Consider the following 16,869-nt stretch of genomic DNA (forward strand, 5'->3'; position numbering starts at 1 on the left):
AGAATACCCGAGAGAATCAAATTGAAAGGAGAATGGACTTATTGTGCTATAGTTTCAGAGATTTCAGTCCATGGTCACTTGGCCTGTTGGTTTGGACTTGTAGGGCTCAGTATGACATGGTGGGAATATGTGGCAGAGGAAGCTGTTCATCTCATGGCAACCAGGAACCAAAGAGAGAGACAGGAAGGGTCTAGGGACCCAATGTCCTCTTCAAGGGCATGATTCCAATGACCTAACTTCCTCCAACTAGGTCCCACCTATTAAAAGTTCCACCACCTTCCAATAGCATCACAAGCTGGGGACTAAGACTTTAGCACATGGGCCTTTGGGGAACATTCCAGATCCAAATGAAAGCAATGCCTAAGAAGCAAACCACTAGATTCTGCCCTCACCATTGCAAGTCTTTATTATTAGGAAAAATTTTAATACTCTATTTCAACCCCAATCCCCCCCCCCCAAAAAAAAAACCTTTGACAAAACAGTACTTAAATATGTGGCCAAACTGAGATTTAATTTTTAAAATATAATCATCATATGATGCTTTCACATTCATCTTAACCAGGTGCTTTGGACAGACCTTTGTTCTCACTTAAAAGAAAATAAAACTTTTAAGAACACCAGCTTTGGCTACATGCTTGTAATCCCAGTGCCTTGCAAGGCTGAGGCAGGAGGATTGCAAGTTCAAAGCCAGCCTCAGCAAAAGTGAGGGGCTAAACAACTCTGTGAGACCCTGTCTCTAAATAAAATACAATATAGGAGTGGGGATGTGGCTCAGTGGTCAAGTACCCCTGAGTTCAATCACCAATAGCCCCATACACACACACACAAAAAAAAAAAAAAAAAATACCAGCTTTAATATAATGTTAGCATTTTAATCATGTCTGGGGGAAATGTGTTTAGTAAAGTTCTGGAACTTAAATGATTCCATTAAACTCAGTGTTCATTATATTATAAAATCCTGCTCTACAGCTTTGAAAACTTATTAGTTATAGTTTTTCTAGCTTTTGCAAAAGAAATCAAACATTTAACATCATGACCAGCAAGAAACCAATACATTTCACCATGCATAATTTATTAAATTTCACAGTTTTGAAGCCTCTATTAGTAGAAAATGCAAATTCTCAATAACTGAAAACATGTTTTTCCCAGGAGAATACTCTTGTTGATTAGTGACTCAGCCAAGCACATTGTGAAGTGTACAGAACGTACTGGCCAATGACTCAAAATATACAGTAAGAGCTGTTTTGCGAAGCATAGTTGAGCAGGTTAAATATACATAAACAATTTTCCACAATTGCACAACTAGTTATCTAGTTGAGTCAGTTGTCTTTGCTCCCAGCCTTGCGTTGTTCCTGGACCACTATCATCTGATTTGTTAGAGGTGCTCTTTCCTCTGTATTCATCTCTGAACTGAGCCAGCTCATTTCATGAAAAGCAATGTACTTGGATCAAGTGACTCACCAACTGAGATAAGAGCTTGCTAAAAGAAAGAAAATCCTCTGGTGAGTGGCTTTATCTAAATCTTGGCTTAGTTAAAAAAGAGAAGAAAAATAACAAAGAAACAGGACATGCTCCATATGAGTCATAATATATTATTTGCAATATAAAATCCTATCTTCATATTTGACATTTTCTGTGAATACCTACTTTCCTTCCATATATTTTGTGTGCCTTACTGCTATTGTTGGATTATAAACACTCAAAAGCAGGGACTTTGCTTCATATATCTATAAGAGTTTCTCTCACTCTCTTCCAAACATTTTGTAGAATGCTCTGTTCAAGGCAGGGACCTAGAAAAATGATAATAATAGTGGTAATAATATTCAACTTATAGTCCAAGATCTTTTCAGTTGCATATACACAATATCAATTAGTTTCATGATAAAATTATGACCTAAGTTCATTTATCCCCATTATAAAAATAAGAAAATGCAAACACTTAGGTGAAGCAACTTACTCAATATCATAGAACTAGTGAATGATGGAGATAGGATTCAAATCAAAACTGACTTACCCAGAATATGCATTCTTAACCACTTCATGAGAGAATCTGCTAACCAACTCATTTTACTTAGCAAATAATAATCAAGCACTTAATAGTTGTCAAGGATTGTCATAAACAGAAATACAGGACTATTATGATTTGGATGTGAGGTGTCCCCCAAAAGCTCATGCTTTCAGTTATTGAGACAATGCAAGAAGGTTCAGAGAAGAAATGACTGGGTTGTGAGAGTCTTAACCCAATCAGTGGATTAATCCTCTGATAGGGATTAACTGAGTGGTAATTGAAGTGATGGGGTGTGGATTTAAGTGTATATTTGTATCTGGCAAGTGGAGACCTCTCTCTCAGCTTCCTGATCACCATGTGAGCTGGTTCCTTATGCCACACTCTGCTACCATGATGTTCTGCCTCACCTTGAGCCCAGAGGAATGCAGCCAGCCTTCAATGGACTAGGACTTCTGAAACCTTGAGTCCTCAATGAAACTCTTCTTCCCTAAAATTGTTCTGGTTGGATCTTTTAGTCACAGCAGTGAAAAGGCTGACTAAAACAAAGACTCATCGGATAAACAATAAGCAGATATGTAAACATAAAACTATAATCAATCAGGATTAGTGCTATAAAAGAAGTCTGATGAAAACACTCTGAGAACACTAAAAGGTCTTACGTCCATCAGGGCCCAGGGAGAGTGATCAAGGAAGGTGCTAGAGAGGAAATATTAAAATTAAGTCTAAAAGGATTTTTTTTTGCAAAGTAGACTTTTAACAGGGAATTTCTTTGTATCCTTAACATTTAGCAAAATAGCAAGTGTACGGTAATTTCTCAAGAAATTTTTATTCTTGCTATTAATAAGGATAACATGAAATCTTAAATTTGAGAAATATCCCACTTACTCATCTACCATAGTCCTTAAAATATCTGGATTGATATTTTAAGTCATCTTGGGCTGCTATAATGTAATAAGAGACTGGGTGTCTTAAACAACAGAAATTTATTTTCTTATAGTTCTGGAGGCTGAAGTCCAAGGTCCAGGTGCCAGAATGGTCAGTTCCTAGTGAGGGCTATTCACCTGACTTATAAGTGGCCTTCCTCTGGCTGTGGCCCTCAAAAGACAGAGCAGTGGAGAGTTGTCTGGTTCCTCACATATGGACCATCATAAGGACTCCATCTTTATGACCTCATCCCAAAGGACTCATCTACAAATACCATCACAGTGAGGATTAGGGTTTCTACATATAAAATTTGAAGGAACATGATTCAGTCCATAGACGTTACTTGAGAAACAGAAACTAAGATTCAGATGTTCTCTGCTTTTCCCAGCCTGTTTCTGATAATATTTCAGGATCCGAGAGTCTCTGAAATGAAAGCAGTTCACTTTCCCAGAGGAGTTAGATAAATGTTCAACAAAGATTTATTTTCAATTTACATGCATGTTTCCCCTGTCCTTTAGCCCTTGATAGTTAAAGCTTCTGATTCATATCCACACTGAAGTTACTGAAATTGTTCAATAGATATTAGTTGAACTCCTACTATATGTTACACACCAGAAACACCAGAGTAAACAAGAAAAAGTTCTGGCCTCAAATAACTTAGAGTCTAGCAGCTGGAGTTGTGTTACTATACTAACACTGGGAGGATGAATAGAGAAAGAATAGGGTAGAAAATATACCATGCTCCTTTTTCATGGGACCCCAAAAAATAATCTGAATTACGGAAGCATCTGAACCTATCACATTTGGCTGGCTTCTGAATATCTGACTATCTTGGTGTCTAGTTGTTCCTCTACTGGCTCTTTCAACATGGAGAAGTCCATTTACATAAATAGCCCAATATATATCAGCAAATAGCTCCTTTGCATGGTCAAACACATTACCAAATTAAATAAGATTACCATGTTGGATTTCAGGTGTTCATGTAAATTGTTATTCTTAATAACTTAAATTATATATATATATATTTATAATGCTATTATATAATCTTTTTGTCTAGTAGCCTAAAGGTCCTTGGTAATATGTAAGATGCTCAGGAATGCATCACAATAATCCTAACTCAATTTCATTTTCTGCTGTGTGCTTCTGAGCAGAATATATTTGAATCACTAAATTAAATCATTTGATTTGAATAACTTAATCTTTAGGAGTTAGTTTCTTATAAGAAGGTTGGATTATATAATTTCTAGGATCTCAACCTGAAATTATTTGCTATTTTTATGAGTCAACTTCCAGGATGACATTTAATGAGTTGTTGGTAAAATAGAAAATCCAATATCTTAAAAATATTTCATATGTTAGAAACTATTACACATAGATTAAGTTACTCTTTTTAAAGACATAAATGGATTACAATCATGTTAGTTCTGATAATGCAGGCTGCTGTAACAAACTCACTCAAATTTTATTTTTCATACCATTGGAATTGTAATAGATCAATGGTAAAAAGATATGGTCAAACAATCTACAGAGTAAGGAGATAAAATTAGCAAATATGTATAGGAGAAAATAATACTATCATAAATTAAATTGAGATTAAAAATAAAATATCATTTTGGATCTACTAAAACACCAAACATTTTAAATCATGGTAATATTCATGTGCTGACCAGAGTCTAACAAAACTGGTAGCCTTGAGATTTGGTACAACTATTTTGGAAAGTAACCTATCAGTATTTTAAAGTCATAACAATGTTTATAGCCCTTAATATAATGATCCCACTCTTGAGGATTTATCCTCAGTGAATAACCCAAAAGAAAAAAAATCATGCAAATAAGTGTACATTACAGTATAGCTGAAAAAAATTAAAAAACTAGAAAGATCTAAATAATTTAATGGTTAAGAATGGTGAAAGAACAAATGGTTAAGAAATTGTTAAATAGCAACGTAAGGTTATGCAGCCATAAAAAAGAATGAAATCCTGTGATTTGCAGCAACATAGATGTTCCTGGAGGCCATTATAACTGAAATAGGTCAGGTACAGAAAGACAGATACCACACATTCTCATTTATATTAGGAAGCTAAAATGTTGATCTCAAAGAAGTAGAGAGTAAAATTGTGGTTACCAAAGCCTGCGAAGGGTGTGTGAGGGGTGGGGGGTGGTGAATAAAAGATGGTAATGGTTACAGAAATGCAGTTGGACAAGAGGAATAACTTTTAATGTTCTGTAGCACAGTAGGATAGCTTTGGTTGACAACAAGTAATTGAATATTTCAAAATAGTGAGTAGAGAGGATTTTGAATGTTTCCAACACACACAAAAAATATCTGAGGTGTAATATATGACAATTAGCCCAATCATTTCAAACTGTATATATATACTAAAATGTGACAATGTAATATGTATATATATATATATATATATATATATATATATATATGAATATATGAAACATTTTTACTATGGATCAATTAAAATGAAAATAATTTTTGAAAAGCAGAACAAAATGGTACAATTGCAACTAAAATGATAATTATGAGGCCATGGACCCACAGTCGTCCATGAGCATAAAATAATACATAGTGAGAGCTGGTCCTGGTAGTGTACACCTATAGTCCTAGTCACTCAGGAGGCTGAGGCAGGAGTATCACTTGAGCCCAAGTTTTTCAGGCCAGCCTGGGCAAATAGTGAGATTTTTATCTTAAAAAATGGGCATAAAAACATATCCAGAATCATATATGATTTATATTTTTAAAGTTGACACTGATTTCCTAGAGGGAGTAGAACTAGGGATTATGGGAATTATGGGGAAAAGACTTTATTTTGCAAAAATTATACTCTTTTCTACTATTTAAATCTTCTACCATGTACCCAGATCATAAAAAAAACAACTGTCTGTGCCATGATAGTAATTACCCATAAATTATATGAGCTTATGGATATGTGTTAGAAGGGAAGATGGAAAAATAAAAACAGTTGATTTGTTCTAGTGGTAGATATTATGTGTAGTTTTCCTGTTACCTTGATTTTTCTTATTATTATAATGTTTGCATAATTTAAGAATGTGAAAATAAAAGAACAGCTGCCTTAAATACTTTTTGGAAATAAATAAAGCATAAATAATACATTAATGCATGAAGGAGTAGGAAAGTATTGAATCAAGAAAAATACTCATCGAATATTTATGAGAACTCACATTTGTATGTATAAATACAATTACAACAAAACAGCCTTGACAAGAAACAGCAGATACAGATCAAGGCTAGGCCCTTAGCAAGTCAATCACAGAATTTGTCCTGGAAGAAATGGGCTGTGATTACTTATTAAAAGAAGGATAAGGATGTGATTGAATGGGAGAGATACTTTTAAAATTTTGACCACTTGAGAAAATAAATAATCTTTCACCATCCTCCTTTTTAGGAGATGATAAAGTCCTCCGGTTGTGGCACCCCAATATCAGCACCAAGCCCGTGGGGAAACTGGTGGGACACATGTTCAGCATCACCGAGATGGTAACCAATGAGAAAGAGCAACACCTCATCAGCCTTTCTTCTGCAAAGGTAACAAGAAGAAAATAGCGAAATCAAAATGAAATCTGTTTTTTTTTCTTTCTTTCCTGAAATCACCTCTTAGAAGACCTAGGGTGGGGCTGGGGATGTGGCTCAAGCGGTGGCGCGCTCGCCTGACATGCGTGCGGCCGGGGTTCGATCCTCAGCACCACATACAAACAAAGATGCTGTGCCCGCCGAAAACTAAAAAATAAATATTAAAAAAAAAAATTCTCTCTCACTATCTCTCTGTCTCTCACTCTCTCTTTAAAAAAAAAAAAAAAAAAAAGAAGACCTAGGGTGCATACAATATTTGAATTAAATAATGGATAATCACTGAGAAAAATATTGTTAGTATGAAAATAGAATTAATGAGCTTCTATGTTATTTCTGTTGATTGTAGCCTAAGAAAGGGCAGGTTTAAAACAAGTGTAAAAGGAGACAATATTGGGAAGCCTATGTTATCCTCAGTAGACAAAACAAAAGAGACTGTCATTAAAGAAGGGAACATCACCACTAAAGAAAGAAAAAAATAAATAAATGTTTCTGTCACTGTCATCATGAAACTATTTTAAATGTTCTAGCCAATGTAACAGAAGAAAAAATGAGGTATAAATATTAGGTTTGAGAAGATCCAATTACTATATTTGTAAATGATGTGATTGCTTGAAAAAGAGTAAAATCAACTTAAAAATTTTTAAAAATGAAAAGCTCAATAAGTTGTCTTGTTATAATAGCAATTTATAAAAAAGATAAATTTCTATATAAGACCAATAACTAGTTATGAAAAAATGGTTGAAGAAACAGTATTCTTAATTACATAAAGTATGACATATTTTGGAATAATGTTAATAGGAAATATTCATGATTAATAATAAGATAACTATAAAGTTTTACTGATGTATTTAAGAACATGAATGTTTCTACATGGAAATATTATACTGTAAAAGAGAGTCTTCATCAAATTAATCTATGTACTTGATATTATTTGGTATTAGTTAATATATTAATATACAAGAATATCCTAGAAACTTTGAAAGATATAACTATAAGGTGACACTTCTCAATTGGATATCAAAACATAAAGTCACAATGAATAAAACAGCAGTAGGTAGACAATGCAGGAATTATTAATTTCATTTCATGTATGAAAGAAAACAGAGATTTCAGGAATTAGTAAATATGGGTGTGGGAATTTGTATATGATAAAGATAGCATTTCAAATATGTGAGCGATGAATGATTTATTCAATAAATGTTGGGTAAACTGATTAACTATATAGCAAAAAAATATGTAATCAGGTCCTCACTTCATAATAATGCAGCAAAATACATTCTATATGGGTTATGGATAAAACTAAAGATGTTCTAGAATTTTCCAGAAAATATAGGTGAATATTCATACAGTTTGGGGGTAATTTCTAAGCATAGCATCTATAGCTAATGGGAAAATAAATTTAACTACATTAGCATCCAAGTTTTCTATAAATTATGATAATAGCTATTATTTATAAAATAACAAATTCCATGTACTGTGCTAAGTATTTTTGTAAGCCCAACTCATTTAATGCTAATAGTGACCTTAGAGGACAAGGGACTAATCCCTTGAGACCCTTAGAAGACTAGGCTTGCTTAGCCATGTAAGAGGCCCTGGGCTCAATCCCTAGCACCTATGTGCAAGTAAGTGCACATACACACAGAAACTATATGAAATGATTCTATCAGTTTTACACAGGTGAAAGAAAATGAGACCTAAATAACTTGTACAAGGTCACATGGCTACATAGTAGCTAAGTGTAGCCAACCTGGCAGCAGCTTCTTCCTCAGACTGTCTTTCTACCTTCATAAACAAAGTTAAAGGCAAGCAGCAGAGAAGACAAAAGTTCAATTTAAAGGAAATATACTGGAATAATACCCATAAACAAAACAAAACCTTGATAAGTAGGAATTAAAAGGAGGAAACAGGAGTGGAAGGAAAGGCTTAAAAACAGACTGGCATGTTCACATAGTGCTGGGTTGGAGTAAAAAAGAACATTGAAAAGGGCAAAAGTAGGGCAAGTACAATATCCTAACCTACTTCTCATGTGTTTCTTAATATTTCATGTTTAAAATAAAACTTATTACACCATGTGACATGTTACTCAATGTATATAGAGAAAATAGACAACTATATTTTAAAAATACGATGATTAAATGGACCCAAATGAAAATAAGGGTTCTGCACTTCATTCAAAGTGGTAAAAACAGTCATCTAAACCGTGCATGACCCTATAAATGAAGTAATGCAGAGATTATAGTAGTGCCCCCTATCTTCAGGAATACAGTTCAAGGCTCCCAATGGATGCCTGCTCCATTGTATATACAAAAGACTGTACTCTGTCCTTTTTGTTGCTTTTTTTTTCCTATAAGTAAACACCTAAGATAAAAAAATTAATTTATAAATCTGGCACAGTAAGAGAAATAACAATAATAATACAATAGAACAATTATAGCAATATACTGTAATAAAATTGCCAGCATCACTCTCTTGTGTTTTATTTATTCATTTGCAGTACTGGGAATTGAACCCAGGGATGCTTTATCATTGAGCTATATCTGCAACCCTTTGTTATGGTTTAGATGAGGTGTCTTCCAAAAAGTTCATGTGTGAGATAGTGCAAGAAAGTTTAAAGGTAAAATGAGTGGGTTAGAGAACAATCAATGCATTAATCCACTTGAATGGATTAATCCACTTGAATGGATTTACACCACTTGAATGGATTGATCCACTTGAATGGATTAACACCCTGCCTAGGCAGGTAGGGTGTGTCTGGAGGAGGTAGGTCACTGAGGGCATGACTTTGGGGTACATATTTTTGTTTCTGGTGAGTGGAGCTCTTTCTGCTTCCTTTCCATATCCTGAGCAGCTTTCTTCCACCATACCCTTCTGCTGTGCTGTTCTGCTTTACCTCAGGCCCAGAGCTATGGGGTTGTCCATCTGTGAACTGAGATCTCTGAAACTGTCAGCCCCAAATAAACTTTCTCTCCACTGTGTTGTTCTTGGTAGGTCTTTTGGTCACAGCGATGACAAAACTGACTGAAACAACCTTTTAAAAATATTTATTTATTTATTGGTACCAGAGATTGAACCCAAGGGTGCATAACCACTGAGCAACATCCCTAGCCCTTTGTATTTATTTATTTACTTATTTATTTTTGAGACAAGGTTGCATACAGCCTTGCTGAGTTGCTGAGGCTTGCTTTGAAACTGTAATCCTCCTGCCTGAGTAGCTGAGATTACAGGTGTGCACCACCATGCCTGCCTATTCTCTTATTATTTCTTATAATGGTTCTAAAACATAATAATGTCAGCGTTGTGAGCATAAGCAGTGTGCTACCACTACAATGGATCTGATAACTGATATAGCTAATCAGTGACTATGCAACTGGACAAAGGGATGATTCACCATCTGGGCAGGATAGAGGATGATGGAAGATATATTTCTGGCATTTTCCATTAAATAATTTTGTTGTGTTTCATATTTTTGGACCACAGTTGACTGCAGGTAACCGAAAGATCAGGTAACTGAAACTGGGCAGCAATACCTCATATAAAAGGGACTACTGCCCAGGTTCATCTTTTGTATATACAAGGTGCCTATTTCAAAGATTTTACTTGACTTTGTCCCCTTCTAAAAAGAGAATTAGAGGGCTGGGGTTGTAGCTCAGTGGTAGAGTGCTTGCCTAGAACATGTGAGACCCTGGGTTCGATCGTCAGCACCACATAAAGATAAATAAATAAAATAAAGGTATTGTATCCATCTAAACTACAAAAAAATTCAAAAAGAGAGAGAGAATTAGAACTTTCTGGAACCATCTAAAACAGAATTACAATAATAGTGGCACAACTGTTTAAATGCAATAAAACTCATAGAACCTTACACTTAAAATGGATGACTTTTACAGCATGTGGATTACACCTCAATATTGTTGAAAACAGATAATTAATGTGACATGCCAAGAAAGTAAAAATTCAAGAGAAAAAAGGCTTTGATTTATGGTATCTCCTTTTGCATAACGGAAATTCCACTTACACATTTAACATTAAAGAATACTGATATGAAAATATCTAAATAATATATGGGATACAATGAAAGAGGATATAATTAATCTATTTTAAAATATATATTTGTATATTTTACATTATCAGTAATGATTACCAGCAAGATGTTTGATGTTTTAGAGGTTATTACTGTGAGACAAGGTTGTGAATGGATTACAAGTATTTTCTTTTGTTTTTTGGGGTTTTTTCCCCCTTTTATTTTCTGTTCTCTACAGTAAATATTCATTGCTTTTGTAATAATAAAAACTGAAAATTTTTAAATGGTACTGGAAAGACAGTGGAGGATTTTGAGAGTAAAACTAAAACATTATGGGAGTCTTCTCTATAAAATTGAAAGGAAAAGAAGATATCTGCTAGCAAAAATTGAGGTCATTTGTGCTCATTGTGAAGAGACAGAAGAGATAACCTTTCTAAAATCTTCTAAATGTAATGGGCACATTAAGATGATGCTCATTCACCATCCTGGCAACTCCATTCGAGCAAATTACTTAATATCTTTCCATTTGGTTTCTTCATTTATAAAACATAGGAGTGTTTAGCCTAGAGGGTTGTTATAAAGATGAAATGAGCTTATTCATTTTATTATTCGGCCAACACTTATTTCTGGGGTATCTACTCAAGCATCAGGTTCTGTTCTGGGATCAAGAGATAGAACATCCAACAAGTGGGGCGAGGGTCATGTCCCTGGAAAATTTAGATCCTAGGGGAAGAAAAACAAGAAAAATAATAATAAATGCATAAGAAAACAGTATGGTAATGTCTGTAAGAAATAGAAAAAAACACTGGGGTGAAGTGATTGAACATCACTGCTGTTTTCTTCTGTATTTATTATTTTGAAATGGGCATAAATTCACATAAAAGCAAAAGCCCGAGTGACCAGAGGATCCAACCCCATGAAAATCTGGCAAAAGAATAACTGAAGCAGAAAGGACACCCAGCAAGATACACACACGTCTTTGCTGAAGCTGTCTTTACAGCTTCAGAGGAATAATTCACAGCAGCACCGGAATAAGATCTCCATCGTCATCATTGATTACAACACAAAACAACAGATAGTCTTTTCATATCTAACATTCCTTCAGATCAATTCACATAAATCAGCGTTCATCAGACCAACCTGAAACAAATCACTGTGTTTAGCTGTGTGGAAACTACCTGCCTTCTCCTAAGTGTTTAAAACAGATTCCCATCTTTCCTTCTATTTTGCAGTATTTCCACAAGGATTTTATATTCTCTTCCAACTGTTAAAAACTATTTGTCTGCCAACTGCTAAAATTACATGTCTAGTCACAGAGCTCAAGTGCTGAACAGCTAGGCCACATCTACTGCTCCAGAAGAACTGATAAATGTTGGAAGATGTGAAGACAAATATAAAAGCTACTTACTTTCATTTCATTAGCAAAACCACAGGAATAAGGATTGGCAACCTTTTCTAGTACAGATCTAGCTATCAAAAAGCTGGGTTGTTTTTTTTTCCTATGAAGAGGAGAAATATATATGCTTTCGTGATTCGTAACAGATTGCAAATGGGCGTAGAAGTTGCTATTTTTTCTTAAATTTTCACTTTGGAAGTGATATGTAGGAACCTGAGAAAAGGCAAAGCTTGACTAGACAGGGGTTTGCCTTAGAGAAAAAAGCACTGTTTGGAAATTAGGTATCAGGTGATTGAGGTCAGAGCAAACACAATGGATTGTCAACCTAGCCTGTCAACCTAGGCTTGGCTTCCATTTATCCACAATCACATCTAAGATATTCTCATAGATAAAGATAATGCTACAGTCTCCCTTCCAGGCAGCATGGCTAAATGAATCACCTCTAGAATCAGGTAAATCTGAATTTAACTCTTGCCTCTGAAAATAACTATTTGTGAATTTGGGCAAGTCCTTTGAGATCCTTAAGGAGCATAACATAGTATCTTCCTTAAAGAGAGAATTAAATGAGATAGTATGACAGACATCACACAGCCAGAAAGAGAGCGGGGAACAATCTCATAGCAGCACAGGAATAATAACATTGTGCAAAAAGCCTGCACAGAAAATGAAGGAGAGCCCAAATGCAGTGTGTTAGAAGAAGTGAGAATGTCCTAAGGAGAATCTGAACACCAGCAGATGGAAGGGAATTTTAGGCAGAGGCTGCTTTGGTCTCTTAAAGACTTTAAAGAGGACATAGACTGTAGGCATGTTAAGGATGAAAAAAAATGATAAGAGAGAAAAGGAGTGAAAGGTGTTTGTAAGAGATAAAGGTGTCTGGAGAAAAAATAAGGCTCTGAGCATTCTTGGGACTTAATGTATTTGCCTCTGAATTCATTTATTTCCTATTATTAATAATGCCACTTTATTTTTGTCTGCATTTTATTACTAAATATTTTCTATCGTTTTACTCTAATCCTTCAAAGTAGCTTAGATTTGCATACAACTCTTGTCTTGCATCTCATCTTTTGAACCCAATCTTTTTATTAGTGAGTGTATTAATAAAAAGTCTCATTCATTTGCATGGGAAGATACTCATTATATATTACAAAGTGAAAATAACAAGTTGCATAGATACCTTTTGTGTACATTTATACATGACCATAACACGATGCAAAGCAAAATGTCTGAACCATGATACACCAAAGAGAAAGAGTGAATCTCTAAGTGAATTATTTATCTTGTGTACTGGCAACTTCTCCTTTTCGCAAACAAAGGAGAATATATGTTTGTGTGTATATTACTTGTGTCAAACACTCAAAAAATCCTAAAATAGACACTTGAGATAATTTAAGTCAAGCATGCAACACAGCACCTGGTATGGAGCCAGGCCTCAGTACACATTCACAATTATCTGGAAGGCTTGTGCTCTCTCTTCTCTCTAGTTGTGGTGGTAGGATTTTTGTGCTGATCTATCCACACTGGTCCTGAACCATCTTGACCACTCAAGTAGAGATTATGGATGTGGTCCATGGCATAGAATAAAGTGACAGTTTCTAGAAAAATCCGGTGAGTCTCATGGCATTGATGTCTAAACATCAAAACTATGTAAAAGTCAGAGTTTTCCCTGCTGTCCTTGAGTGGCTGATACCACCCTCCTTTCTCTCTAAGCTACCTCATCTTCTACTGATTTTTTTTTTTTTTTGCATTACCAGGGAATGTACACAGTGGTGGTGCTCTATCACTGAGCTCCACCCCCAGCCCTTTATTATTTTATTTTTAATTTTGAGACATTGTCTCGATAAGTTACATAGTTGGTCTCAAATGTATGGTCCTTCTGCCTTAGCCTTCTGAGTCACTGGGATTGCAGGCATGCACCACTGTGCCTGACTGATCAGTAGAAACTGATCATTTTGAGGTCATTGTATTAACTTCCCTCTTGTCTATCTCAAAGTCTTTTGGTGTTTTTACCTTCTCTCTTTTTTCTTGCCTCCAAACAAGCAGTTCTCTTCCTGCCTAAATCAAATTCCTCTTCTATGCTCTTAATCAGAGCCCTGACCCATCAAGAACCTTGTTTCATCAACGATGCTTCTCTTCCTATGTCAAATACGTTGATCACCAAGGTTCCTTTTCCTCAGTTGTAAACAATTCAGTTCTAATTTATCTTTAAAAAATTTTTTCTGGACTGGGGATGTGGCTCAAGCGGTAGCACGCTCGCCTGGCATGTGTGCAGCCTGGGTTCGATCCTCGGCACCACATACAAAGATGTTGTGTCCACCGAAAACTAAAAAATAAATATTAAAAACAAAAGAAAAAATTCTCTCTCTCTCTTAAAAGAAAAAAATTTCTTCAAATATATAGTTGAATTTCTTTTCATTTCATATCTTTTTTCTGACTTCTGATTTTCCTTTCATTGTTATTTGTATCATTTGTTTCCCAGTGAACAGTGACCCACCTTCAAAGTCACTTTTGATCCTTCTTCTCCCCAACCCCTACCATGGGTCAGTCTCTTTTTGATCTCTCATTCTCCATCCCACAGTCATGACCTTAGTTCAGACCACCAAGGGGCTTCCAGTTGAAGGTGCATTTAAGAAAGGTATTGGTGGTCTCCTATCTTCAATCCCCGCACCCCCCAAACCACCCAAATATTACACTGTCACATTAGCCCTCCTCAACCCCACTTCCAACCTTGCCAGTGCTTTCTTATGGATCAGAAAAGGGAGCTTACAAATGAAGTCCAAATTCTTTTTTTTTTCTTCCAGTTTTTAAGGTTCTCCATGGTTTGGGATTAGAATGCTTTTTAGCTTTGTTTCTATTCATCCGCCTTCAGACATACTAAGCTTCACAAAACTCTTCCCCAATGGCTTTGTGCTTTCTGACCTTTTGTCTAAAACATGTTTCCCACTAGGCCCCATCTCTAAAAGGTTTAATTTCCTCCTCCCAATAGCACCAAGCTGGAGACCAAGGCTGTATCATTCGCAGATATTGCATTTATCTTTTAAATGTAAATGAAGTATGTCCTGAGTGAAATATATCTTAAAGATCTCCTTGGATCCCTTGCGCTTGCACGCACATACACACACATTTACTACAGCCACTGTTGACATTAACCTTTATCTCTCATACAGCGGGGCCTTCTAAAAAGCCTCCATTGTTCCTTGGCTGTGGCTCGTGGCTCATGGCTATAGTAGGACTCCTGACTTCCTACTGTGCAAATATGGGCCAACCAATATATGAGACCTACTAAGTGCCTAATACTCAATAGAAAGGCCCTGTGTCTCTATATATATTGACATAATCTCTGACCAAAGGAGCTACAATCTAGTTGAGTAAATAAAGTATAACTGCCACAGATCTTTCATGACAAGACCTAAGTATGAAGAGAAACCAACTTCAATTTTTTTCAGAATTGAATATAGAAAAATAGAATATTTGTGTCCAAAGATATGAATATTAAGTTCATATCTTTGGACACAAATATTCTATTTCTAAAAGTTTGTCACCCAATTATATTTAGACTGCTACCCAGAACAGTGTATTTTACAAAGTTACATGTACAGGACAGTCCACTATCACTTTAATAATAGAAAATGGGGAAAATGAGTCTAATTTCCAATAATAAGGAGCTAGGTACAATAAATTATGAAACATATAATGGAATACTGTGTAGCCATTAGAAAGAATGAGGCAAATCTCAGTTGATTTATATATCCTAATAGAGATATAGGTTGTTTATATATGCAACCTCATTTAATGTTCATGAAAATTCTAAGAGATAAGTACTAGTTTATCCCCCTTTAGAAATGTGAAAACTAAGGCTTAGAGAAGCTAAATGATTTTCCCAAAGTCACACAGATATTAAGTGATAAAGCAGGAGTCATTTGAGGCAATCTATCTCTAGAGCAGTATTGAGGATCCCAGAAGAAGTGATAGGTGGGAAGAGGGATTTGGTTTTTGTACCATGCATATTAGTTAACTTTCCATTACTATAACAAAAAACTTGAGATAATTAACTTATGAAGAGAAAGGTTTATTTTGGCTCACAGTTTTAGAGATTTCAGTTCATGATGGATTGGCCCTGTTGCTTTGGGCCTGTGGTGAGGCAGTACGTTATAGTGGGAGCAAATAATACAGCAAAGCTGTTCCCTTTTTGATCAGGAAGTAAAAGAGAGTGAAGAGTGGTCAGAGTCCTACAGTTTGTTTCAAGGGCACACCTCCAATGACCTGAAGACTTCCCACTAGGCCCCATCTCTTAAAGGTTTAATTTCCACCTCCCAATAGCACCAAGCTGGAAACCAAGCCGGTAGCACACAAGCCTTTGGAGACATTCAGGATGCAAGCTGTAGCATACTACTTAAAATACATAGAATAATTTTGTCATTAAAAAGTTAATTTTTTCCATATTTTATGGGTCCATTATAATTATATATAATGGTGGGATTTGCTAATACATATTCATACATGCACACAAGTTAATTTTTAAAAAACATGTTAGATATCCTCATCTCATTTTCCATTTGCTAATTATCACAGAGGAAAAATGTGAGAACAAGATTAAAAAATTAACAAGTTTAGTTTCAAGTTGCTAAAATGTTTTCTTATTAAGTTACTTGGAAGAACTTAATAAATACATTTTTGCATTAAATTTACTAAACAGATAATGTTGAATGTCTTTCATTTCTACTGCACTGTTAAAACCTTAATTTTCAAATATACCTTTTATCTATAGTGTTAACTCTCAAACAAGTTTCATAATCTCATATACCTTCAAGCTTTTCTTGTGAAAAATCATGTATTTCATGGAATGACCTGATTTGATTCCTTTGGGGACAAAAAAACACAAAAAACAAAAAACAATCTTATTAACCTCTTGTAGCCAT

General features: G+C 35.1%; 1 protein-coding gene across 1 annotated transcript in view; it reads left to right on the plus strand.

Annotated features, from left to right (window-relative positions):
• Positions 1 to 16,869, plus strand: part of Wdr64 (WD repeat domain 64) — a 128,139-nt gene that overhangs the window by 60,258 nt on the left and 51,012 nt on the right. Inside the window, exon 10 of the mRNA XM_027928668.2 lies at positions 6,352 to 6,491. Coding sequence (XP_027784469.2) covers positions 6,352 to 6,491 — 140 coding nt within the window. The remainder of the gene's footprint in view (positions 1 to 6,351; positions 6,492 to 16,869) is intronic.

The sequence above is a fragment of the Marmota flaviventris genome, chromosome 12, assembly GCF_047511675.1.
Source record: "Marmota flaviventris isolate mMarFla1 chromosome 12, mMarFla1.hap1, whole genome shotgun sequence".
In the NCBI taxonomy this organism is placed as follows: domain Eukaryota; kingdom Metazoa; phylum Chordata; class Mammalia; order Rodentia; family Sciuridae; genus Marmota; species Marmota flaviventris.